Source organism: Macrobrachium nipponense, chromosome 26, assembly GCF_015104395.2.
Source record: "Macrobrachium nipponense isolate FS-2020 chromosome 26, ASM1510439v2, whole genome shotgun sequence".
Taxonomy (NCBI): Eukaryota; Metazoa; Arthropoda; class Malacostraca; order Decapoda; family Palaemonidae; genus Macrobrachium; species Macrobrachium nipponense.
This window is the reverse complement of record NC_087215.1, coordinates 829,431-856,415: the sequence shown is the minus strand read 5'-3', so window position 1 is coordinate 856,415 and position 26,985 is coordinate 829,431. Positions and strand designations below refer to the sequence as shown.

At 42.5% G+C, this 26,985-nt stretch overlaps 2 protein-coding genes across 2 annotated transcripts in view; both read left to right on the top strand.

Moving 5' to 3' along the window:
- Positions 1 to 26,985, top strand: part of LOC135199955 (COP9 signalosome complex subunit 1-like) — a 161,180-nt gene that overhangs the window by 99,171 nt on the left and 35,024 nt on the right. The window lies entirely within an intron of this gene.
- LOC135199751 (mucin-2-like) overlaps positions 22,484 to 26,985 on the top strand; it is a 37,728-nt gene continuing 33,226 nt past the window's right edge. Inside the window, 4 exon segments of the mRNA XM_064227908.1 lie at positions 22,484 to 24,251; positions 24,375 to 24,881; positions 24,884 to 25,741; positions 25,814 to 26,965. Of these exon segments, the coding sequence (XP_064083978.1) occupies positions 22,484 to 24,251; positions 24,375 to 24,881; positions 24,884 to 25,741; positions 25,814 to 26,965 (4,285 nt within the window).

Below are 26,985 nucleotides of genomic sequence, written 5' to 3'. Positions count from 1 at the left end.
TGAATTCAAATATGAGTAAATCACAGTTAAGAAACATGAAACTGAATGCAAAAAAAAATAAATCACCAAAAAACAAGAAAACTGAAAGTTAAACATACATAAGCCCTTAAGTCACAAAAGGTATATAAATGCATGGTAGAAGCAAAAAATAATGGTAACTATCCAAGTTTACAGTATATGATTGGTTCAGTCCTCTGTCCTATTCTATCTAGGTGGATATCGTCTTTCTTTTATGGAAAATAAATTTCGTTCTTCGTTGACGACACTTGATGGCTTCTTGTTGGCTGCGACCTGCTACTTGGTGACAAGTCCTTGGAGAAAATATCCTTGTGTATTTGTATGCAATAACCAGTGTGTCCTTGACTTCTTACTGAGATTGTGTATTGTGTTTATGCAAAATTTCATTGGATATTCTTACTGTAATTTCTGAGTAACCTTGTACATTAAACAATATAACTTCACTGCTTGATACTACAACAAAATTGGCAACTCGGTTAAAGGAACCGGTTAGTGGTTAATACTTGTAGGTTTCTTCTACTGTGACAACAATTAGTAAGTTTTCACCAATCAATATCTTGTTAGTAAGTTTTTCAACAACTACTATCTTGTTAATGAGTCTTCATCAATTAACTTCTTGTTAGTGAGTCTTCATCAATTAATATCTTATTAGTAAGTTTTTTCATTAATCAACATCTAATGGATTTGAACAAAGTAAGTGTATTAATTACCCCTTCAAAATCATAATCATTTCTAAAACGAATTCCCTTATCTTAAAATCACTTAATGTCTATCTTAACCCGTCTTATTTATTCTTTTACTTCTAAGAATGTTCTTATGGAACGATTAAACTTAATATACGTCTTGAAATTCTTATACTGCGCTTTGAACCGTTTCTTACATACCCAAATATTTCCCTTCAAGTCAAAATAAATTTGAAGTTAAGTGCACTTAATCCCAAAAAAAATTGCTACAAACCAACTAATTAAAGTAAGTATTGCAACAATAAAAGATTATTCCTAAGTCGACCGATGAAGGTAAACTTAGCAATAACGAAATCAAATAAATACATGGGAATAATTGGATGAATTAATGGGTTTGTTCTTCTGTTTCACTGAAAAGTGACTCTTCTATTTCTTAAGTTATATCTAGTTCCTTCTTCTGGAATGTCTTCTGACGTCTCTGTCATTTTGGATTCTTCGACTTCTTTGGTTCTCTTGACCTTGTCCTTGTTTATCCAAAATTCTTCTTCTTCTAATGATTCAGCATATGTGGAAGGCATTTGGTTGTTCATTTTCTTAACCTTTATCTTAGTTTCTTGTACGTCTACGACCTTGTATGGTCCTGTGAATTTTGTGGCTAACTTATAATTAATGCAACTTCTTACTTCCTTCTTAATATAGACTTCATCCCCTTTCTTGTAGTCTACAGGCCTTAATCCTTCTTGATGCTTCTCTATCATATTCTGCTGGGCTTCTTCTAGATTCTTGTGCAATTGCTTGTGGATTACTTTAAAGTTTCCGATTCTTATCTTCATGATATCTTCAGAGTAATTAGGCTGTATTGGCTGATTCAGCCATGCATAAGGTAATCTGGGGTTCATATCCATCAAAGCTTTTATGGGAGTTGCACGAATACTCGTATAATGTCTTGCATTTAATAATAATTGGACTAAAGGTAAATTGACGTCCCAGTCAGGATCCTGTCCTACTGTGTCGTAATACGTCTAAAACCTTCCTGTTATTCCTTTCTACCAAGCCATTGCTAGCTGGGTGATACGGCTGTATCGCTACCTTTTCTACTTTAAAGGCGTTACAAATTTCTTGAACTTACGAGTTGTTGAACTCGGTCCCATTATCAGAAATAATGAGCTGTGGGGCAGAATATCTGCAAAATATCTTATCGAAGAGAGCGATTGCACAATGCTGATAACTGAATACTATTAACTATACGAAACATTGTTCGATATTATATCTCTCCTCTTCAACCTGACTGACCGATCTTAATTACCTGGCATCCAGAGTTAAAATAAACGTGAGCTAAGCGTTTCACCTCCAAGGTTACTAGGCTGTCTTGGCGGGGCGTTTGTTAGGAGGAGGATAATGGGGCGGCGGTGGAGGAGGGAAGGTTGCTACGGATCTTGGCGTGATAGAAAATCTAAACTTTGGTTGCGCTATACTAGTAGCCTTGCGTCTCATCTCACGCAGGTTGGGACCACCTCAGCTGATTAACTTTCATGTAATACATAATTCGCTTGCTGGTGATGCGCTGTTTACAGTTAAAAGGCCAGGTAGATATTAATAATAATTGAAAAAGAAACCCACAAAATCACTTTGTAACTTGTTTACTTCTAAGTATTTACTTTTTAGATTTTACTTCCACACTCGAGTACTTTTAGGCCCTGTCTGTGGCCCATTCTCAAGAGATGTTTGGGATGTTAGCCTGGGTCAAGGCTAATATAATAATAATAATAATAATAATAGAGGTTTTATTGAAATAATGGCTATCTCAGCCGCGTTTATTTTGTATAGGAGTTTCTCTATTCTTCTTATTACTGACTTTTCTTCTGTACTCAAATTGCCGATTTAATAGCCAGCTTGAGTACAGAATACAAAATCAACGCAGATGAAATAGCCATTATTTTCAACAAAACCTGTATTAATGAAGGTCTTCTTCCAGCATAATAATAATAATAATAATAATATAATAATAATAATAATAATAATAATAATAATAATAATAATAATAATATAATAATAATGAACAAGTACTGACACACAAATTAGGCACTGGGGCGCATGGCAGCCATCTTCATCTCTTGTATATATCACCACTTTTTGGGAATGGGAACGTGCTGGCATAGGGCCAGCTTGATCTATAAAGTCTAAACAGGGGTGGCCAATCTTATGTTTCCCATGCACCAATTTTCTTCCACTTCTAATTCAATGCGCCACAAACTTTAACCGCCTTTCAATCCTTTAAGTATGGTAATTTTGACATATTTGGCAGTATACATATAATCATTTGATACATATACGTATGTATATGTATATATATATTATATATGTATATATATATATATATATATATAATATATTATAATATATATATATATATATATATATATATATATATAAAGATATATGCCACGAAGGAAAAATAAACGAAGGAGGTCTGCAAGATCTTTCGACGTTAAAAGTCCTTTACTGAGCAGAGACTGACATACATACGAGAAAAGACAATACAAGAAGATTCGTATAACTGACAGATAGGGATTATAAAGAGATTAGTACCTAGAATCCGACACACCTGGAAGATTCTAGGTACTAATCTCTTTATAATCCCTATCTGTCAGTTATACGAATCTTCTTGTATTGTCTCTCGTATGTATGTCAGTCTCTGGTCAGTAAAGGACTTTTACGTCGAAAGATCTTGCAGGACCTCCTTCGTTTATTTTTCCTTGTTCGTGGATATCATCTTATTTATGGATTTATCACGTTCCTAACTTTCGTGATCAGTTATACACATACATATATATATATATATATATATAATATATATATATATATATATATATATATATATAGTATATATATATAGAATATATATATATATATATTATATATATATATATATATATATATATATATATATATATATATATATAATGTATGTGTGGACAGATGTAGCAGTTGTAAGTGAAAGGATTACATAGATACCAGGTGAAACTGTACTTACTTTATTGACACTTTGAATTTGTATTGATACTATTCATTAGTTATTTTCTGAAAGTACTAATAAAAATATGTGAACACAATTAGCAGTTTTAAAGAAAAGTAATTTCACATGCAGGAAAAATAAACATAACTAGGTTTAATGAGACCTTTGACTTGGCTTTGCTTTCACCAAATCTGTAATATTAGGAGTTAAGTTAGTAACTAACAGCAACAGACAGATTTGAATCGGATAGTCGCGACCTCAGTTTGTTCTTGATCATTTCCATGGATGAAAATGCTTGCTCGCATCTGTATGTTGTTCCAAAGCGACTTTGGGCAAATTTTCTCAGTTCTGGAAAATGTTCACGTGGTGATGATCGCCAAAAATTGAGCACTTCAGATGCACTTGGGAGTGAGGGAAGTTCATGAAATTTACTCTTCAGCACTGAATTTGCTTTTATATCAATAAGTTCCATCTGTATATTACTATACTCTGTTTTTTTCCATCTGTCCATCCGCCTGTGGTGGTCGCGCATGGTAACACTGTGTCCCGGCCTTTAAATAGTTACGCTATGTCTAAGTTTTAGGTAAATAGAAGGATATCTGGGAGTACATTTGCAACTGAGAAGTGTTTCAATAATTTACTATATGCGAATTACACCGTTAACATTCGAAATAGGATGTTATTTAAAGCCCAGGACGCAGTGTTACCATGCACAAACACCACAGGCGGATGGACAGATGGAAAAAAACAGAGTATAGGCATCTTCAGAATGTTATGTTCAGTAAGTGAAAATGGATTTACAAATGTCCCAGTCATTAACTGCGGTATATTTGAAATATATATTTATTAAGCAACAAATGAATGCTGTTTGGGTGCTCACGCAACTTTTTTGGTTAATTCATTTATATATATACTTTTACGTATGGGGTTGGCCTTGAGAACTTGCTTGAAACTTACCTTAAAAAAGGATTGATTCGGTTATTTTTACTCTAGAGAAGGTTGCCATTAAAAACCAGCCAATTAATCTACAGTATTTATTTACAAGAGGCCGTTGAATGGCCTGGGAAAGTAAATACACGTGGGCCCCCTCCCACAATAGGGGAAAGCTGGCAAAAATCAGATTAACATCAATGCTGGTTTCCTAAATTACTCAAGTTATCTTGCGAGCGGGGAGACTTGGACACGTGACTCAGCAAATCTGGAAAAATTCCCAGATTAGACACAAAATGAAATGAAGACTTCTTGCACAAGTTACAATTATTCAGTTTTATCTAACACACTGGGGGAAGGAACTCTAGTGTTTAAATGAGATATGCAATGAAGACTTAAGCTTTAACAGGTCACAAGGGGAAGCACATACCCCGATGAAGACAAAGGAATTTCAATATAGAAGTGATACAAGGGAGATTTGAAAATGAAATTAGCAAGAGTCGTCTTGGAGAAACAGAGCTGGTTGGGGTTTTGCACTTTCTAGACGTACCTTGAATCCTTGAGGCTTGAACATGTGTCGTGATGTCTGAAGGTGGTCCAACCAGCGTGTTTGGACAAAGGGCTGACTTCCAGTCAGAGGAGAAGGACACGTCTATCCTCCTGTAGTTACTAGCATGGACTGAGAATGAGGCTGGATGTTTTTGAATCACCTGGGTTTCACACACAGCCTCCGGCATTGTCTGAAAAGGTGGCGAAAAAACACCAGCCAGCGAATTTGGAAGGAAAAGAGGTCTTATGTTAGGAAATCCCTAAAGCCCACATCGAGACCTAGCTAATCCTGTGACCTGCCTGTCTTACTCTAAGCTCAAGTCTAAACGGAAATTCCTTTCCGCCAGTGTTTCTCCCTCCCAAAATCAGCTGATTAGGGGAGAAAATGGCTGCTCTTTTAGAACTAAATAAAATCAATGCTACTGTGAGACGAGGCGATCAATATCTGTAAATATATATATATATATATATATATATATATATATATATATATATATATATATATATATATATATATGTTACAGTGTCGTTAAAGAATTAAGGAATGATTCCAAAAGGAATTAATTTATAAAGAACTGAGAGAATGGCCCGGAATGGAAAAGGAACGAATAATGATTTTACGAAGGTATCGTTTTTCTCAGACTTGACCCCAAACGACCAGGACACTTTAGCCGTCAGGCATCTGGTTCGCATCTCCCAAAAACTCTGTCAGCCTCATTTCTGAAGATTAAGTGACTCTTTGGGCGCGCCCACATTTTGTGACACTTGGAGTGTCGGAGAATGATGTAAGTTTGTACCTTCTCAAGGGCCTTCTGTTTAATATGACCGAGGGGAAACTCAATGCTTCTTTGTTTCAAAGGTGGATCGTGGTGAAATCTTGGCTCTACCCTTTCAAGAGTAGACCTACGGGTTTGACGAATCAAAAACCAGGAGTGCCAGATCATAGGACAGCCCAAAAAAGGGTCTCAAACGAATAACCTATGAGTCAAGCAAGAGGCGTTTCTTAATTTGAGTCTACGAATCACAACAGAAAAAAAGTGAAGACAGGAAGGCGGTTTTGTATAAAGTCTGTAGCCACTCAGACACAAGAAGTCTTTCAGAAGATGTCACACCCAGTCAAAATCCAAAAATCCAAAGGCGGTGCTAAGAAGATATCATCCTAATAAAAAGGCCAGACAGAGAGAGAGAACACAGAGAGGAAAAGACAGAGAGAAGAATCGAGAACAAGTGGGGAGACGAGTGGCGCAGTAGCAGAACCGAGAAGAAGAAGAATCAGAAGTGAGGGGAAAGTGCAAGTGAGGTGTGCGAAGCAAATAGACAGTGACAGTGACAATCAATACTCAGTCAATTTCCCTCGTGCCAATAGACTCGTAATTGCGACAAAGTGCCTTCAAAGAAAGAAGTTGTATCAGTCGAAGCGCCCAGAAACAGAAAGGTGGAAAATTTATAAGAATCCTTATCAAGGAATAAACGCGTTTAAGGACGTATCAATTTAATTTTTCCCAAATGATAACTTTAAGTTAATCCAGTTAGATGACAATCCAGCAAGGTGAGATTACTTTGTATAATTCTATTTCCCCAATTACGGCCCCCCACTCAGGTGCACGTTACCTTAGGCTGTGTGTAGAAGCTACTACCACATACACACACACACACACACACACACACACACACATATATATATATATATATATATATATATAGTATATATATATATATATATATATATATATATATATATCATAGTATATATATATACAGGTATATAATGATGACGCATTATTGTTTAAGAGATTACTAATAGATGCACCACGGAACAAAAAAATCAAATAAAATTATTTCTATGTTTTGGATTAGAACAAATCTCAGTAAAACTCACTTCTAGCTATAAGTTACTTGAATTCTTTTTTTTCTAGAAATCAGTATTATATTAGTATTATTATTTTTTCTTTTTTTATGAGCAGGCATGTTTTTTTCTTTTATTATCTCTGGGTACAGTGCGGCCACTTGTAATCGTGCAATGCGCCCACTGTTGGCACATGCGCCATAGGTTGGCCACCCCTGGTAAACCAACCAACCTATCACTTGCCTAGAGCAAAGTCCTGGATCTTTGTCCAGACAAAAGTTTGTTCTTTAGACCTAGGTCTACACTCTAGAGTCTAGACCATCAGAAAGACCAACTCGCTGACTGATAAGTATTATTCAGTACAATTAAGAATCACAGCTCCTCTTAGGTGATATCGTACAACCAGTCAGGCCAACTCTTCCCAAAACCTTAATTCCCTTTTCAACAACCAGGGCTTTAGAATTTTTTCTCTCGTCTTCCAATTTTCCTGAGCGACTATGATTTTTGCCTCTTTATATCCATCATTGAACATCAGCTGCCTCAAATAACATTCACAAAAAAGAGCATTTATATTCCTAAATGGTCATTAAATCTTATAACTCAAAAGAATCTGGCTTTGTCGTGGAAACTCTTAGCAAAATTGTGCAAAGAATTGGATGCTTGTTCACGTAATCATTTTTTTTTTTTCATTTCAAACTTTTCGAAGAATATACGTGTTACAGTCATGTTTATATTGTAAATACAGTGACAGGGAAAAACACTTATGCTAAGTGCACAGTTACCTAAATAAATATATCCTATGATCGTCATTTATTCGTCCAACTTTCAATCTTTGCGTTTTAATGTTCGAGATTTTGCCATGCCAATTTGAGTTCCTTCACTTAGTAAACATCGCTACTGAGTGGTATGGTATATATTATTTTCCATGTGTCATGTGTGTGTGTATGGGTGCTAAGAAAGAGAAACAGAGAGAAATAAAAGAGATAAACACGCCTAGCTGTGGTATCGAGATGACTTCATGTTGTTATGGTTTGAGCATGGGGAAAACCACGCCTTTCTGATATCTATAAAATTTGTTTGTTTGACGAATTCGCGGATTCAGCACTGATATTATTATTATATTATTATTATTATTATTAGTTATTATTATTATTATTATTATTATTATTATTATTATTATGTTAAATAGTATCATCTGGTAGACAAATGGAAAAAATTTTATTTTCCATTCACGTGTTATCAAAACACCTGTGTTCGTGTATTCATACTCTCAGTTTGTGTGACGATTCAGGAAGTTAGTTCATCTCGTAAAATTTATACGCACTATGCAACGGAGAAAAGATTTTATCTCTGAAATTGTTTTTCAGGTGAACGAGGCATTAAATCAAACTCGGTATCTAGACACATGAATCTGCTTCAGAGAAGAACGAAGCGCAGGTGTTCTGGGTCATGCCACGTCTGGAACGCAGGGTCTTATAGACTGGTTGGACTGACTGACGACTGCAGAGTGCAGACTGTAAACAGACGTCGTCGACGGGAGACTGCGAAGGAGACAGCGGCTCGGAACAGCAGTTCGAAACCGAAGTAAGTAAAGTTCTCCTGCCTTTTCTCCATTCCATTACATATTTGAATGCGGGGGCGCTTGTAATGCCAAGTGGAATACTTCACGTACTACAACGAAATTAGTGCGCAGATATCAATAGATGTCTGAATGATAAGGAAAACTATGCAGAAAAAAAATCACGGTGGTAGAAAAATACTTAGTATAATCTGAGTGATGATATTCCTTTTCGAAAGAGTAGTAAGCTTAAAATAACTATATATTCTCTCTTTTTTATTCAGAAAAAATGGACCTCTTGAAGAGCTTATAAATATGATATTTTTATTTTAAGATAAATTTTTAAATATACTTACCTGGCAGTTATATACATAGCTATATTCTCTGACGTCGTGACGTCACGACAGACTTTTCGAAACTCGCGGCAATCACCGACCATCTGTCAGGTGATCGTTACCTGTACGCCCTCTAGATAGTTACCTGGAAACCCCATATTTTCTCGCCCTCTAGTCTCTTGAGGGGAGGTGGGTGGGTTTCTAATTGTATATAACTGCCAGGTAAGTATATTTAAAAATTTATCTTAAAATAAAAATATCATTTTTAAATATGTAACTGACCTGGCAGTTATATACATAGCTGATTGACACCTTTGGAGGAGGGTCAGAGACAGCAACATCGTTGTAAGGTAACTAAAGATTCTTACCTGCTAAGGAAGCTGACTTGACGAGTACTGCCTCTTTAGTCTGCTCTCCTTAGGAGCTCCAGCTAAGGGATGTGACCTGTGCAGCTGATGAGCTCAAAGGGGTTTGTCGACGGGACGTGACCTCTATGCGACAAAACCACCTATGCCCTTGACATGGGCTAAAACAGGCAAAGACCACCTAACCATCCAATCCTTGCATACAAGAGATTGAAAAGACACACATATACACTAGACTGTTGAAGGTTTCCCCTAACCTTCAACAGACAACCATAAAAATAACATCAAGGGTCTAACATGTAGGATTAGAGGTATCAACTCCTTCACCCAACACCGAGCCAGTGGCTACGAACGGTCCAAGGGTTCTGCAGTCTTCATATACCGTTTCTATTTGTTTCAGATAAAAAGAAGAAAATACGGAGCTGCTCCTCCAGTATGTCGCGTCTAAAATGGCTTTAAGGGACTGATTCTTTCTAAACGCCATTGACGTCGAGACTGCTCGCAACTTCATGGGCCTTTACCTTTAAAGCCTTGTAAAGTGTTTCATTGCACTCCGTGTGAGCTTCTTGAATCACACTTCTAATAAAGAAGGCTAAAGCGTTCTTTGACATAGGCCTTTTGGGATCTTTAACGGAACACCATAAGTTGTCAAAAGTCCCTCTAACGTCCTTGCACCTGTGCAGATAACACTGTAATGCTCTTACCGGACAAAGAGTTCTTTCACGTTTCCTGACCTGCAAAATCTCCAAGGCTGGGAATCGTAAAAGACCTAGGCCAAGGATTGGAAGGAGTTTCATTCTTGGCTAAGAAACTAAAGTGGTTGACAAACGCTTTAGATCTACTAATCCTACTCTTTTGTCCATAGCTTGAATCTCGCTTACTCTCCTTGCAGTAGCGAGAGCGACTAGAAAAAGTGTCTTCCTGGTTAAATTCCTGAACGAGCTCTCCTGGATCGGCTCAAACTTGTCAGACATTAAAAATCTTAGTACTACGTCCAGATTCCATCCTGGTAGTTGTTCAGTCTTTTGCTTCGTAGTATCAAAAGATCTAATTAAGTTGTGAAGATCTGATTCCTAGACAAGTCCAGTCCTCTATGTCTAAAGACTGACGCCAGCATGCTCTTGTATCCCTTAATTGTAGTAGTGGCTAGACCTACTTTAAGTTTTTAAGTGAAGAAGGAAGTCTGCGATCTGGCTCACAGATGTGTTGGACGAGGACACCTTCTTCTCCTTACACCAGTTTCTAAATATCTCCCACTTCGACTGGTAGACGTTGATGGTCGAAGAACCCTTCTTGATCTGGCGATAGCTTTAGCTGCCTCTTCGCGAAAGCCTCATAGCTCTAAGGAGCTTTTCGACAGTCGAAAGGCAGTTAGCTGAAGAGCGCGGGTATTCCTGTGATACCGTTTGAAGTGGGGCTGTCTGAGCAGATCTGGAAGCAACGGAAGGGTTCTTGGAACTTCCACTAGCACTGCAACATCTCTGCGAACCAGTCTCGCGTCGGCCAGTTACGGGGCTATCAGGGTCATTCTGCTTCCTTCGGACTGCGCGAACTTCTTTAATACTTTGTGTATCACTTGAAGGGAGGGAAGGCGTACAGATCCAGTCCTTCCCAGTTCATGAGGAATGCGTCTACTGCTACCGCTTGTGGATCCGGCACCGGTGAGCAGAACGTCTGCATCCTCCTCCTTCTTGTTGGTTGCAAACAAGTCAATGGAAGGTTGCCCCCATAACCTCCATAGTAATTCGCATACCTCTAACTTGAGAGTCCATTCTGTTGGCAGGACCTGATTTCTCCGGCTCAAGAGGTCCGCTCTGACATTTAATTCTCCGTTGTACAAATCTCGTTTGGAGGACGATATTTCTGTCCTTTGCCCATAGCAACAGATTCTTGGCTGTCTCGTCAGAGAAAACGAGTGGGTGCCTCCTTGTTTCCTGACATACGCTAGAGCAGTCACGTTGTCCATGCTTATTTCCACTACTTTTTTGCCTGCCACACATTCCTCGAATGCCTGAAGAGCTAGAAAGCTACCATCAGCTCTTTCTTGTTGATATGCCAATTTCTTTCGGTTTCGTCATCATCCATCTCCCGAATTTCCCTGTTCCCCAGAGTCGCTCCCCAGCCTAGGTCTGATGCGTCTGAGAACAGTATTAGCTGTGGATTCAATTGTTGAAGTGAAACTCTTCTCCCAGCTTCGCTGGATCCAGCCACCAAACTCAAGTCTTTCTTGACCTCTGCTGAAATTGGGAAGGTGTCTGAAAGCCTTTGTTCCTTCCTTTTCCAATTTCTGTTGAGGTAAAATTGCAGAGGTCTGAGATGCAGTCTTCCCAGTGAGACGAACTGTTCGATCGAGGAAATGGTCCCCAAAAGACTCATCCATTCCCTCGCCGAACATTGTTGTCTCCCCAGGAATTCTTGCACCCGATTCAGGCATCGGTCTTGTCTCTCCTGGGAGGGAGAAGCCCGAAAATCCTGAGAGTTCATCAGAACTCCTAAATAAATGATCGAGCGAGAGGGCTCCAGGTGAGACTTTTCCAGGTTCACCACTAGCCCTAGTTCCCGTACTAGGTTCAGGGTTATTTTCATATCCTCCAGACACTGTTTCTTGGAGTTGGCCCTGAGAAGCCAATCGTCCAGATAAAGAGAAATGCGGATCCCCCCTTCGTGTAGCCATTTGGCTACATTCGCCATAATAGCTGTGAATATTTGTGGCGCTGTGCTGAGCCCGAAGCAAAGAGCCCTGAACTGGAATACTCTTCCTTCGAATAAGAACCTGAGGTACTTCCGAGAGCTTGGGTGGATGGGGACATGAAAATAAGCGTCCTGTAGGTCTAATGAGACCATCCAATCTCCCGGTCTCAACGCCGATAGCACTGATTGCGTTGTCTCCATCGTGAATTTCGTCTTCACGACGAAGGCGTTTAGAGCACTGACGTCCAGAACGGGTCTCCATCCTCCCGAGCTCTTGGGTACCAAAAATGATATTTTTATTTTAAGATAAATTTTTAAATATACTTACCTGGCAGTTATATGCATAGCTATATTCTCTGACGTCGTGACGTCACGACAGACTTTTCGAAACTCGCGGCAATCGCCGACCATCGGTCAGGTGATCGTTACCTACTGTACGCCCTCTAGATAGTTACCTGGAAACCCCATATTTTCTCGCCCTCTAGTCTCTTGAGGGGAGGTGGGTGGGTTTCTAATTGTATATAACTGCCAGGTAAGTATATTTAAAAATTTATCTTAAAATAAAAATATCATTTTTAAATATGTAACTGACCTGGCAGTTATATACATAGCTGATTGACACCTTTGGAGGAGGGTCAGAGACAGCAACATCGTTGTAAGGTAACTACTTGATAGGTAACTAAAGATTCTTACCTGCTAAGGAAGCTGACTTGACGAGTACTGCCTCTTTAGTCTGCTCTCCTTAGGAGCTCCAGCTAAGGGATGTGACCTGTGCAGCTGATGAGCTCAAAGGGGTTTGTCGACGGGACGTGACCTCTATGCGACAAAACCACCTATGCCCTTGACATGGGCTAAAACAGGCAAAGACCACCTAACCATCCAATCCTTGCATACAAGAGATTGAAAAGACACACATATACACTAGACTGTTGAAGGTTTCCCCTAACCTTCAACAGACAACCATAAAAATAACATCAAGGGTCTAACATGTAGGATTAGAGGTATCAACTCCTTCACCCAACACCAGAGCCAGTGGCTACGAACGGTCCAAGGTTCTGCAGTCTTCATATACCGTTTCTATTTGTTTCAGATAAAAAGAAGAAAATACGGAGCTGCTCCTCCAGTATGTCGCGTCTAAAATGGCTTTAAGGGACTGATCTTTCTAAACGCCATTGACGTCGAGACTGCTCGCACTTCATGGGCCTTTACCTTTAAAGCCTTGTAAAGTGTTTCATTGCACTCCGTGTGAGCTTCTTGAATCACACTTCTAATAAAGAAGGCTAAAGCGTTCTTTGACATAGGGCCTTTTGGGATCTTTAACGGAACACCATAAGTTGTCAAAAGTCCTCTAACGTCCTTGCACCTGTGCAGATAACACTGTAATGCTCTTACCGGACAAAGAGTTCTTTCACGTTCCTGACCTGCAAAATCTCCAAGGCTGGGAATCGTAAAGACCTAGGCCAAGGATTGGAATGGAGTTTCATTCTTGGCTAAGAAACCTAAAGTGGTTGAACAACCGCTTTAGATCTACTAATTCCTACTCTTTTGTCCATAGCTTGAATCTCGCTTACTCTCCTTGCAGTAGCGAGAGCGACTAGAAAAAGTGTCTTCCTGGTTAAATTCCTGAACGAGCTCTCCTGGATCGGCTCAAACTTGTCAGACATTAAAAATTAAAAAAAAAATCTTAGTACTACGTCCAGATTCCATCCTGGTAGTTGTTCAGTCTTTTGCTTCGTAGTATCAAAAGATCTAATTAAGTTGTGAAGATCTTGATTCCTAGACAAGTCCAGTCCTCTAGTCTAAAGACTGACGCCAGCATGCTCTTGTATCCCTTAATTGTAGTAAGTGGCTAGACCTACTTTAAGTTTTTAAAGAACTGAAGGAAGTCTGCGATCTGGCTCCACAGATGTGTTGGACGAGGGACACCTTCCTTCTCCTTACACCAGTTTCTAAATATCTCCACTTCGACTGGTAGACGTTGATGTCGAAGCCCTTCTTGATCTGGCGATAGCTTTAGCTGCCGCCTCTCGCGAAAAGCCTCTAGCTCTAAGGAGCTTTTCGACAGTCGAAAGGCAGTTAGCTGAAGAGCTTCGGTATTCCTGTGATACCGTTTGAAGTGGGGCTGTCTGAGCAGATCTGGAAGCAAACTGAGGTTCTTGAACTTCCACTAGCACTGCAACATCTCGCGAACCAGTCTCGCGTCGGACAGTACGGGGGCTATCAGTCATTCTGCTTCCTTCGGACTGCGCGAACTTCTTTAATACTTTGTGTATCACTTTGAAGGGCGGGAAGGCGTACAGATCCAGTCCTTCCCAGTTCATGAGAATGCGTCTACTGCTACCGCTTGTGGATCCGGCACCGGTGAGGGCAGAACGTCTGCATCCTCCTTGTCTTGTTGGTTGCAAAACAAGTCAATGGAAGGTTGCCCCCATAAACCTCCATAGTAATTCGCATACCTCTAACTTGAGAGTCCATTCTGTTGCAGGACCTGATTTCTCCGGCGTCAAGAGGTCCGCTCTGACATTTAATTCTCCTTGTACAAAGGGAAATCTCGTTTGGAGGACGATATTTCTGTCCTGTTGCCCATAGCAACAGATTCTTTGGCTGTCTCGTTCAGAGAAAACGAGTGGGTGCCTCCTTGTTTCCTGACATACGCTAGAGCAGTCACGGCTTGTCCATGCTTATTTGTCCACTACTTTGCCTGCCACACATTCCTCGAATGCCTGAAGAGCTAGAAAAAGCTACCATCAGCTCTTTCTTGTGATATGCCAATTTCTTTCGGTTTCGCTCCATCTTCCCGAAATTTCCCTGCTCCACAGAGTCGCTCCCCAGCCTAGGTCTGATGCGTCTGAGAACAGTATTAGCTGTGGATTCAATTGTTGAAGTGAAACTCCTTCTCCCAGCTTCGCTGGATCCAGCCACCAAATCAAGTCTTTCTTGACCTCTGCTGAAATTGGGAAGGTGTCTGAAAGCCCTTTGTTCCTTCCTTTTCCAATTTCTGTTGAGGTAAAATTGCAGAGGTCTGAGATGCAGTCTTCCCAGTGAGACGAAACTGTTCGATCGAGGAAATGGTCCCCCAAAAGACACATCCATTCCCTCGCCGAACATTGTTGTCTCCCCAGAATTCCTGCACCCGATTCAGGCGGATCGGTCTTGTCTCTCCTAGGAGGGAGAAGCCCGAAAATCCTGAGAGTTCATCAGAACTCCTAAATAAATGATCGAGCGAGAGGGCTCCAGGTGAGACTTTTCCAGGTTCACCACTAGCCCTAGTTTCCCGTACTAGGTTCAGGGTTATTTTCATATCCTCCAGACACTGTTCTTGGAGTTGGCCCTGAGAACCGCCCAATCGTCCAGATAAAGAGAAATGCGGATCCCCCCTTCGTGTAGCCATTTGGCTACATTCGCCATAATAGCTGTGAATATTTGTGGCGCTGTGCTGAGCCGAAGCAAAGAGCCCTGAAACTGGAATACTCTTCCTTCGAATAAGAACCTGAGGTACTTCCGAGAGCTTGGTGGATGGGGGACATGAAAATAAGCGTCCTGTAGGTCTAATGAGACCATCCAATCTCCCGGTCTCAACGCCGATAGCACTGATTGCGTTGTCTCCATCGTGAATTTCGTCTTCACGACGAAGGCGTTTAGAGCACTGACGTCCAGAACGGGTCCCCTCCATCCTCCCGAAGCTCTTGGGTACCAAAAAACAGTCGATTGTAGAACCCCGGATTCTTCTTGGGGTGAAACAGGTTCTATCGCCTTTTTTAAGAGCATAAGCTCTAATTGTTCTTTAACGCAATCTCTTGCTGCTGTCCTTGTAATTCGCTGTTAAGTCGAGGGGATCTAAAACTATGGGAGGTTTGGCGTAAAAAGGGATCTTGTAGCCCTCCCTTAGTATCTGAAGGGTCCAGTTGTCCGCCCCTCTCTCTCTCCAGGCTTCCCAAACAAGAAAGCCTGGCTCCTATTTGTGTCTGAAGGACTGTCTGATCATGGCCTCCTTTTGGAAGGAAGCTTGCCACCTTTTCTGGAGGGCTTTCTAGAAGTTCCCGACGTCCCTCGGGGCTGTTTCTCGAAAAAACGTTGTGGTTGTTTCTCCTCTCTCGCTCTCGTTGGTCGCCAAAACGAAGAAGGCAAAACCCCACTGCTGCCTTCGATATTAGGTCCTGTGTGGTCTTCTGAGTCAATGAAGTGGCAATATCTCTAATAATCTCTTGTGGAAAAGAAATTTCGCAAAGGGGGCAAACAAAGCTCTGCTCTTTGTACCTGTGTGACCCCTTTAGCTGTAAAGGAGCAGAGAAGGGACCTTTTCTTCACGATTCCTGCCGTGAAAATCGCTGCCACTTCATTAGTTCGATCACGTAAAGCCTTGTCGATACAAGACATCACACTCAGAAGGTTAGAAATGTCCGTTTGAATCCTTCTCTTCCACTTTCTTGCAAGAGCACTCAGAGACCAATCTAGAAAGTTCAGGACCTCAACACTCTAAACACGCCCTTCAGTAAATGATCGAACTATTGCATCGACCACATCACCTTCGCTGCTGATAAGGCGTGTCTACGATTGGCATCGACGATACTGAGAAGTCTGCCTGAGAGGAGGCAGGTACTCCCAGGCCCAAGAACTTCCCCAGTTCTCGTACCAAACGCTGGATTTCGAAGCCAATCTTGCAGGAGGAAAAACGAAAGCAGTTTTGCCTCGCTCCTTTTTCTCTTTCATCCAGTCGTTCATCTTCGCAAGCGCTTTCTTGGCCGAAAAATGGAAAGAACCATCTTAGTAAAGGCAGTCTTATTCTGGGTTCTTCAGGAACAAAGGAACTGAGACAGGGGAGAACGAGGTGCTGCGGGCTTGAAATCCGTTTCAAAAAGCTCTTGAAACAGAAGCATAAGAGTCTTATAGTCGGAAAGAGGAACTTGTTCTTTGTCTCCTCTTCCGAAACTACCTCCAACATCTCCGAAGGTCTCTCTCTGTCTCGTTCCGCATCGGAAGATGTAGTTAAAGCCAAAGCCGGAGCGTCATTGGTCTCGATGCGTTCCTTGGCACCAGAAACCGCCGAGGCGTCATGCTTACGAGCGTCGGCGTCACGTCCTTCTCTCTCACGCGCGCTGGAGTCACGCTCTTTGCTCTTACGAGCGCTGGCGTCACGCTCTTTGCTCTTACGCGCGCTGGTGTCACGCTCGGAAGCGTCATGTCCGAGTAAATCGGAAGTGTCTGTTGTCTTCTTGGCGTTGACGCTTCGCGAAGTCTTCATCACTCCCCGGGGCATCAGACTGACGCTTGGGTTCTTGCAGCTTTTCCATAAGTACAGACAGCTGCTGTTGCATATCTTGCAGCATATTCTTGGCTTCATTGTCTCTCGAGGGAGAGGGTAACTCGTCAGGTTCGCCCACACGAACCGCAGCCAGAGGAGTCGATCCTTCTAAGGCTTCCTGAGGACGCTTGGTAGGAAGCTTCTAGGTAAATCCTCCCAAGTAGCAGGAGGAAGAGGAGCGTGCATCGAAAGCGCTGTCTTGCTCTGTTTAGCTGGCGAGGCTTCCGATGACGAAACTTCTCCGAGAACTCCAGTGACTGCAGCCCGGCAGTTGCTCATCTGATGAGACCTCACAAACACGAGGTAATTTCCTCTTGAGAGGACGAGAGGAAGTAGAGTGTCGCCATCCTCGACGCGGGGAGACGTCATCGGATGACGAACCAAACACACTCGACGCGCCTTTTCTACGGCTGTCTGAAGCAACCTTGGAAGCGTCAGCAGTTTTGTTTGAGGGCACGCCCGACCGGATACTAGAGCCTCTCGCCTCCCTTCGACTTTTCGACTTTACGTCTCCCATGGGTCCGGGAGCTTGTAAGAGGTCTGGGTCTAGGAGCGCGACAGGACCGATCGGACGCACCCTCCACTACACTGTCACTAACACTAACTTATCACTTACACTGACTTTAGCACTTGCACTTAAAGCACTTACGACAGTCCAAGTGCGATTGCCCTGCTCAGTAAGAGAGGCAATTTGTTGTCCCATTTTTTCAAGCACCGCTTGAATACCCGACTCGGAGACAGGTTCGGGAGCTGATACTTTCTACTAAATTACGCTCAGAAGGAGCAGGGAAGGAACAATGGGATTATCTACCACTTCCTGATTCGTTGATGAACGGGAAAAGGGAACTCTTAGTTCTTCTAATTCTATCTCTCTCGAGCTTACGGATACTTGTCCAACTCCTTCTACTCCTTATCATCCAAATCAAGCACTCATCACATGACTCTCAAAAGTGCAAATTACTACCCCTACAATTCACACAAAGTGTGTGGTATCAAGAGAAGCTTTGGGAATTCTAACCTACACCCCCCTTTACAGCAGACTCTATACACAACTCCGAGTCCGCATTGTTAATTGAGTAATCCAAAAACAAATCCAAAATCAATCCAAGTCAACACAGCGAAAGCCAATAAAATACTTCACCCACGATGAAATACTCTAGCGAGTACGAAAAACCTATCGAGGAGCCCACAACAACGAAGTTGCCGGCTTGGGCGACAGAAAAAATATGGGGTTTCCAGTAAACTATCTAGAGTACAGGTACGATCACCTGACAGATGGTCGGTGATTGCCGCGAGTTTCGAAAAGTCTGTCGTGACGTCACACGTCAGAGAATATAGCTATGTATATAACTGGCCAGGTCAGTTACATATTTAAAAACAGTCGATTGTAGAACCCCGGATTCTCTTGGGGTGAAACAGGTTTCTATCGCCTTTTTTAAGAGCATAAGCTCTACTTGTTCTTTTAACGCAAATCTCTTGCTGCTGTCCTTGTAATTCGCTGTTAAGTCGAGGGGATCTAAAAAACTATGGGAGGTTGGCGTAAAAAGGGATCTTGTAGCCCTCCCTTAGTATCTGAAGGGTCCAGTTGTCCGCCCTCTCTCTCTCCAGGCTTCCCAAAACAAAGAAAGCCTGGCTCCTATTTGTGTCTGAAGGACTGTCTGATCATGGCCTCCTTTTGGAAGGAAGCTTGCCACCTTTTCTGGAGGGCTTTCTAGAAGTTCCCGACGTCCCTCGGGGCTGTTTTCCTCGAAAAAACTGTTGTGGTTCTCTCTCTCGCTCTCTTGGTCGCAAACGAAGAAGGCAAACCCCACTGGCTGCCTTCGATATTAGGTCCTGTGGTCTTCTGAGTCAATGAAGTGGCAATATCTCTAATAATCTCTTGTGGAAAAAGAAATTCGCAAAGGGGGGCAAACAAAGCTCTGCTCTTTGTACCTGTGTGCACCCCTTTAGCTGTAAAGGAGCAGAGAAGGGACCTTTCTTCACGATTCCTGCCGTGAAAATCGCTGCCACTTCATTAGTTCCATCACGTAAAAGCCTTGTCCATACAAGACATCACACTCAGAAGTTAGAAATGTCCGTTGAATCCTTCTCTTCCACTTTCTTGGCAAGAGCACTCAGAGACCAATCTAGAAAGTTCAGGACCTCAAACACTCTAAACACGCCCTTCAGTAAATGATCGAACTATTGCATCGACCACATCACCTTCGCTGCTGATAAGGCTGTCTACGATTGGCATCGACGATACTGGAGAAGTCTGCCTGAGAGGAGGCAGTACTCCAGGCCCAGAACTTCCCCAGTCTCGTACCAAACGCTGGATTCGAAGCCAATCTTGCAGGAGGAAAACGAAAGCAGTTTTGCCTCGCTCCTTTTTCTCTTTCATCCAGTCGTTCATCTTCGCAAGCGCTTTCTTGGCCGAAATGGAAAGAACCATCTTAGTAAAGGCAGTCTTATTCTGGGTTCTCCACAAAGGAACTGAGACAGGGGAGAACGAGGTGCTGCGGGCTTGAAATCCGTTTCAAAAAGCTCTTGAAACAGAAGCATAAGAGTCTTATAGTCGGAAAGAGGAACTTGTTCTTTCGTCTCCTCTTCCGAAACTACCTCCAACATCTCCCGAAGGTCTCTCTCTGTCTCGTTCCGCATCGGAAGATGTAGTTAAAGCCAAGCCGGAGCGTCATTGGTCTCGATGCGTTCCTTGGCACCAGAAACCGCCGAGGCGTCATGCTTACGAGCGTCGGCGTCACGTCCTTCTCTCTCACGCGCGCTGGAGTCACGCTCTTTGCTCTTACGAGCGCTGGCGTCACGCTCTTTGCTCTTACGCGCGCTGGTGTCACGCTCGGAAGCGTCATGTCCGAGTAAATCGAAGTGTCCTGGTTGTCTGTGTTCTTCTTGGCGTTGACGCTTCGCGAAGTCTTCATCACTCCGGGGCATCAGACTGACGCTTGGGTTCTTGCAGCTTTTCCATAAGTACAGACAGCTGCTGTTGCATATCTTGCAGCATATTCTTGGCTTCATTGTCTCTCGAGGGAGAGGGTAATCGTCAGTTTCGCCCACACGAACCGCAGCCAGAGGAGTCGATCCTTCTAAGGCTTCCTGAGGACGCTGGTAGGAAGCTTCCTAGGTAAATCTCCCAAGTAGCAGAGGAAGAGGAGCGTGCATCGAAAGCGCTGTCTTGCTCTGTTTAGCTGGCGAGGCTTCCGATGACGAAAACTTCTCCGGAGAACTCCAGTGACGCAGCCCGGCAGTTGCTCATGATGAGACCTCACAAACACGAGGTAATTTCCTCTTGAGAGGACGAGAGGTAGAGTGTCGCCATCCTCGACGCGGGGAGACGTCATCGGATGACGAACCAAACACACTCGACGCGCCTTTTCTACGGCTGTCTGAAGCAACCTTGGAAGCGTCAGCAGTTTGTTGAGGGCACGCACCGACCGGATACTAGAGCCTCTCGCCTCCCTTAGACTTTCGACTTTACGTCTCCCATGGGTCCGGGAGCTTGTAAGAGGTCTGGGTCTAGGAGCGCGACAGGACCGATCGGACGCACCCTCCACTACACTGTCACTAACACTAAACTTATCACTTACACTGACTTTAGCACTTGCACTTAAAGCACTTACGACAGTCCAAGTGCGATTGCCCTGCTCAGTAAGAGAGGCAATTTGTTGTCCCATTTTTCAAGCACCGCTTGAATACCCGACTCGGAGACAGGTTCGGGAGCTGATACTTCTACTAAATTACGCTCAGAAGAGCAGGGGTAAGGAACAATGGGATTATCTACCACTTCCTGATTCGTTGATGAACGGGAAAGGGAACTCTTAGTTCTTCTAATTCTATCTCTCTCGAGCTTACGGACATACTTGTCCAACTCCTTCTACTCCTTATCATCCCAAAATCAAGCACTCTCACATCTACTCTCAAAAGTGCAAATTCTACCCCTACAATTCACACAAAGTGTGTGGGGATCAAGAGAAAGCTTTGGGAATTCTAAACCCTACACCCCCCCACTTTACAGCAGACTCTATACACAACTCCCGAGTCCGACATTGTTAATTGAGTAATCCAAAACAAATCCAAAATCAATCACCAAGTCAACAACAGCGAAAGCCAATAAAATATATTCACCCAACGATGAAATACTCTAGCGAGTACGAAAACCTATCGAGGAGCCCACAACAACGAAGTTGCCGACGGCTTGGGCGACAGAAAAAAAATATAGGGGTTTCCAGGTAACTATCTAGAGGGCGTACAGGTAACGATCACCTGACAGATGGTCGGCGATTGCCGCGAGTTTCGAAAAAGTCTGTCGTGACGTCACGACGTCAGAGAATATAGCTATGTATATAACTGCCAGGTCAGTTACATATTTAAAAAAGTCATATTTCATTCCATGAATTTAAGGCTGTACGAGATAGTTAAGTATATCTCAGTTTACCAGACCGCTGAGTTGATTAACAGCTTTCCTAGGGCTGCTGGCCTCAAGGATTAATATATTTTTACGTGGCTAGGAACCAATTGGTCACCTAGCAAACGGGACCTACAGCTTATTGTGGATCCGAACCACATTGTATCGAGAAGTGAATTTCTGTCACCAGATAATGATACTGAACTTAGGCTAAACATATCTGGAGGGGATAGGCTACACGAACACCTCGAGAATAGGCTACACGCACACTACGACAATAGGACTATTTCTTCCCACTACCCATAAACTTTGCAAGTCTATAACCATATATAAAGATTTATGTAATCATATACACTACGTAAGAACATCTCATAATACGTCCTAATCAGTAAATTAAATTTAAAAGACAGATGATTATTATTAAATTTAAAAGGCATATGATGATTATTGAACACCAGACGCTCTCTTAACCTTCTTTTAAATCTGTCCGCACGCTATTGCTTGTGGTGGTGGGATATGCTTTTTTTTTTTTTTTTTTTTTTTGTTTTTTTTTTTTTTTTTGCATATTTGTACTTATTCTTAATTCATTCATTCCCCGAGAATCAATTTCCTTCTTTGGTCCGATGATTGTCTTCGATTTTTCTAATGTTTTCAAATCAAGGCTTTGTTTTGAGGAATAAACTTTCAAAATTAACGTAGCCTTGTAAAAGAGTGACTTTGTTATATGAAGATGGAAGATGAGTCCTACGTAGTACCAACCTTCATCCTCCTCCCAACTATTTTAGCAGGGAATGTGCCACAACGACCACGCCAATTTATTCAGATTCAAACCACAGCATCCATCCAGTTTATTCTTCAGATTCAACCACAGCATCCACTCCAGTTTTTCAGATTCAAACCACAGCATCCACTCAGTTTCTTCAGATTCAACCACAGCATCCACTCCAGTTTCACCACAGACAATGTCAAAATGGTCAACCACAACGACCACACCAGTATCAACCACAACGACAATGTCTGGTTCAACCACAATGACCACACCAGTTTCAACCACAGTGACAATGCCATTTTCAACCACAACAACAATGCCAGTTTCAACCACAACAACCAGACCAGTTTCAACCACAACGACAATGTCTGGTTCAACCACAACAACCAGACCAGTTTCAACCACAATGATAATTCCAGTTTCAACCACAACGACAATTCCAGTTTCAACCACAACGACAATTCCAGTTTCAACCACAACAACAATTCCAGTTTCAACCACAACAACCACACCAGTTTCAACCACAACGTCAATGCCAAGTTCAACCACAACGACAATGTCTGGTTCAACCACAACAACCACACCAGTTTCAACCACAACGACAATGTCTGGTTCAACCACAACGACCACACCAGTTTCAACCACAACAACCAGACCAGTTTCAACCACAACGACAATTCCAGTTTCAACCACAACGACAATGTCTGGTTCAACCACAACAACCACACCCGTTTCAACCACAACGACAATGTCTGGTTCAACCACAACAACCACACCAGTTTCAACCACAACGACAATTCCAGTTTCAACCACAACGACAATTCCTGTTTCAACCACAACAACCAGACCAGTTTCAACCACAACGACAATTCCAGTTTCAACCACAACGACAATTCCAGTTTCAACCACAACGACAATTCCAGTTTCAACCACAACGACAATGTCTGGTTCAACCACAACAACCACACCAGTTTCAACCACAACGTCAATGCCAAGTTCAACCACAACGACAATGTCTGGTTCAACCACAACAACCACACCAGTTTCAACCACAACGACAATGTCTGGTTCAACCACAACGACCACACCAGTTTCAACCACAACAACCAGACCAGTTTCAACCACAACGACAATTCCAGTTTCAACCACAACGACAATGTCTGGTTCAACCACAACAACCACACCCGTTTCAACCACAACGACAATGTCTGGTTCAACCACAACAACCACACCCGTTTCAACCACAACGACAATGTCTGGTTCAACCACAACGACCACACCAGTTTCAACCACAACAACCAGACCAGTTTCAACCACAACGACAATTCCAGTTTCAACCACAACGACAATTCCAGTTTCAACCACAACGACAATGTCTGGTTCAACCACAACAACCACACCCGTTTCAACCACAACGACAATATCTGGTTCAACCACAACAACCACACCAGTTTCAACCACAACGACAATGTCTGGTTCAACCACAACAACCACACCCTTTTCAACCACAACGACAATGTCTGGTTCAACCACAGCAACCACACCAGTTTCAACCACAACGACAATTCCAGTTTCAACCACAACGACAATGTCTGGTTCAACCACAACAACCAGACCAGTTTTCAACACAACGACAATGTCTGGTTCAAAACCAACCAACAACCACACCAGTTTCAACCACAACGACAATTCCACCAGTTTCAACCACAACGACAATGTCTGGTTCAACCACAACAACCACACCATTTCACCACAACGACAATTCAGTTTCAACCACAACGACAATTCCAGTTTCAACACACAATGACAATGCCCAGTTTCAACCACAACGACAATTCCAGTTTCAACCACAACGACAATGTCTGGTTCAAACCACAAACACCACACCATTTCAACCACAACGACAATTCCAGTTTCAACCACAACGACAATTCCTGTTTCAACCACAACAACCAGACCAGTTTCAACCACAACGACAATTCCAGTTTCAACCACAACGACAATTCCAGTTTCAACCACAACGACAATTCCTGTTTCAACCACAACGACAATGTCTGGTTCAACCACAACAACCACACCAGTTTCAACCACAACGACAATGTCTGGTTCAATCACAACAACCACACCCATTTCAACCACAACGACAATGTCTGGTTCAACCACAACAACCAGACCAGTTTCAACCACAACGACAATTCCAGTTTCAACCACAACGACAATGTCTGGTTCAACCACAACAACCAGACCAGTTTCAACCACAACGACAATGTCTGGTTCAACCACAACGACCACACCAGTTTCAACCACAACAACCAGACCAGTTTCAACCACAACGACAATTCCAGTTTCAACCACAACGACAATGTCTGGTTCAACCACAACAACCACACCCGTTTCAACCACAACGACAATGTCTGGTTCAACACAACACCACAACCCGTTTCAACCACAACGACAATGTCTGGTTCAACCACAACGACCACACCAGTTTCAACCACAACAACCAGACCAGTTTCAACCACAACGACAATTCCAGTTTCAACCACAACGACAATGTCTGGTTCAACCACAACAACCACACCCGTTTCAACCACAACGACAATATCTGGTTCAACCACAACAACCACACCAGTTTCAACCACAACGACAATGTCTGGTTCAACCACAACAACCACACCCTTTTCAACCACAACGACAATGTCTGGTTCAACCACAGCAACCACACCAGTTTCAACCACAACGACAATTCCAGTTTCAACCACAACGACAATGTCTGGTTCAACCACAACAACCAGACCAGTTTCAACCACAACGACAATGTCTGGTTCAACCACAACAACCACACCAGTTTCAACCACAACGACAATTCCAGTTTCAACCACAACGACAATGTCTGGTTCAACCACAACAACCACACCAGTTTCAACCACAACGACAATTCCAGTTTCAACCACAACGACAATTCCAGTTTCAACCACAACGACAATTCCAGTTTCAACCACAACGACAATTCCAGTTTCAACCACAACGACAATGTCTGGTTCAACCACAACAACCACACCAGTTTCAACCACAACGACAATTCCAGTTTCAACCACAACGACAATTCCTGTTTCAACCACAACAACCAGACCAGTTTCAACCACAACGACAATTCCAGTTTCAACCACAACGACAATTCCAGTTTCAACCACAACGACAATTCCTGTTTCAACCACAACGACAATGTCTGGTTCAACCACAACAACCACACCAGTTTCAACCACAACGACAATGTCTGGTTCAATCCACAACAACACACCGTTTCAACGCACAACGACAATGTCTGTTCAAACCACAACAACCAGACCAGTTTCAACCACAACGACAATTCCAGTTTCAACCACAACGACAATGTCTGGTTCAACCACAACAACCAGACCAGTTTCAACCACAACGACAATGTCTGGTTCAACCACAACAACCACACCAGTTTCAACCACAACGACAATTCCAGTTTCAACCACAACGACAATTCCTGTTTCAACCACAACAACCAGACCAGTTTCAACCACAACAACAATTCCAGTTTCAACCACAACGACAATGTCTGGTTCAACCACAACAACCAAACCAGTTTCAACCACAACGACAATGTCTGGTTCAACCACAACAACCACACCCGTTTCAACCACGACGACAATGTCTGGTTCAACCACAACAACCAGACCAGTTTCAACCACAACGACAATTCCAGTTTCAACCACAACGACAATGTCTGGTTCAACCACAACAACCAGACCAGTTTCAACCACAACGACAATGTCTGGTTCAACCACAACAACCACACCAGTTTCAACCACAACGACAATTCCAGTTTCAACCAAAACGACAATTCCTGTTTCACCCACAACAACCAGACCAGTTTCAACCACAACAACAATTCCAGTTTCAACCACAACGACAATTCCAGTTTCAACCACAACGACAATTCCAGTTTCAACCACAACGACAATGTCTGGTTCAACCACAACGACAATTCCAGTTTCAACCACAACAACAATGCCAGTTTCAACCACAACAACAATGCCAGTTTCAACCACAACAACCACACCAGTTTCAACCACAGTGACAATGCCAGTTTCAACCACAACAACCACACCAGTTTCAACCACAACAACCACACCAGTTTCAACCACAGTGACAATGCCAGTTTCAACCACAACGACAATGCCAAGTTCAACCACAACGACAATTCCAGTTTCAACCACAACGACAATGTCTGGTTCAACCACAACGACCATTCCAGTTTCAACCACAATGACAATTCCAGTTTCAACCACAACGACAATGTCTGGTTCAACCACAACAACCAGACCAGTTTCAACCACAACGATAATTCCAGTTTCAACCACAACGACAATGTCTGGTTCAACCACAATGACAATGTCTGGTTCAACCGCAACAACCAGACCAGTTTCAACCACAACGATAATTCCAGTTTCAACCACAACGACAATGCCAAGTTCAACCACAATGACCACA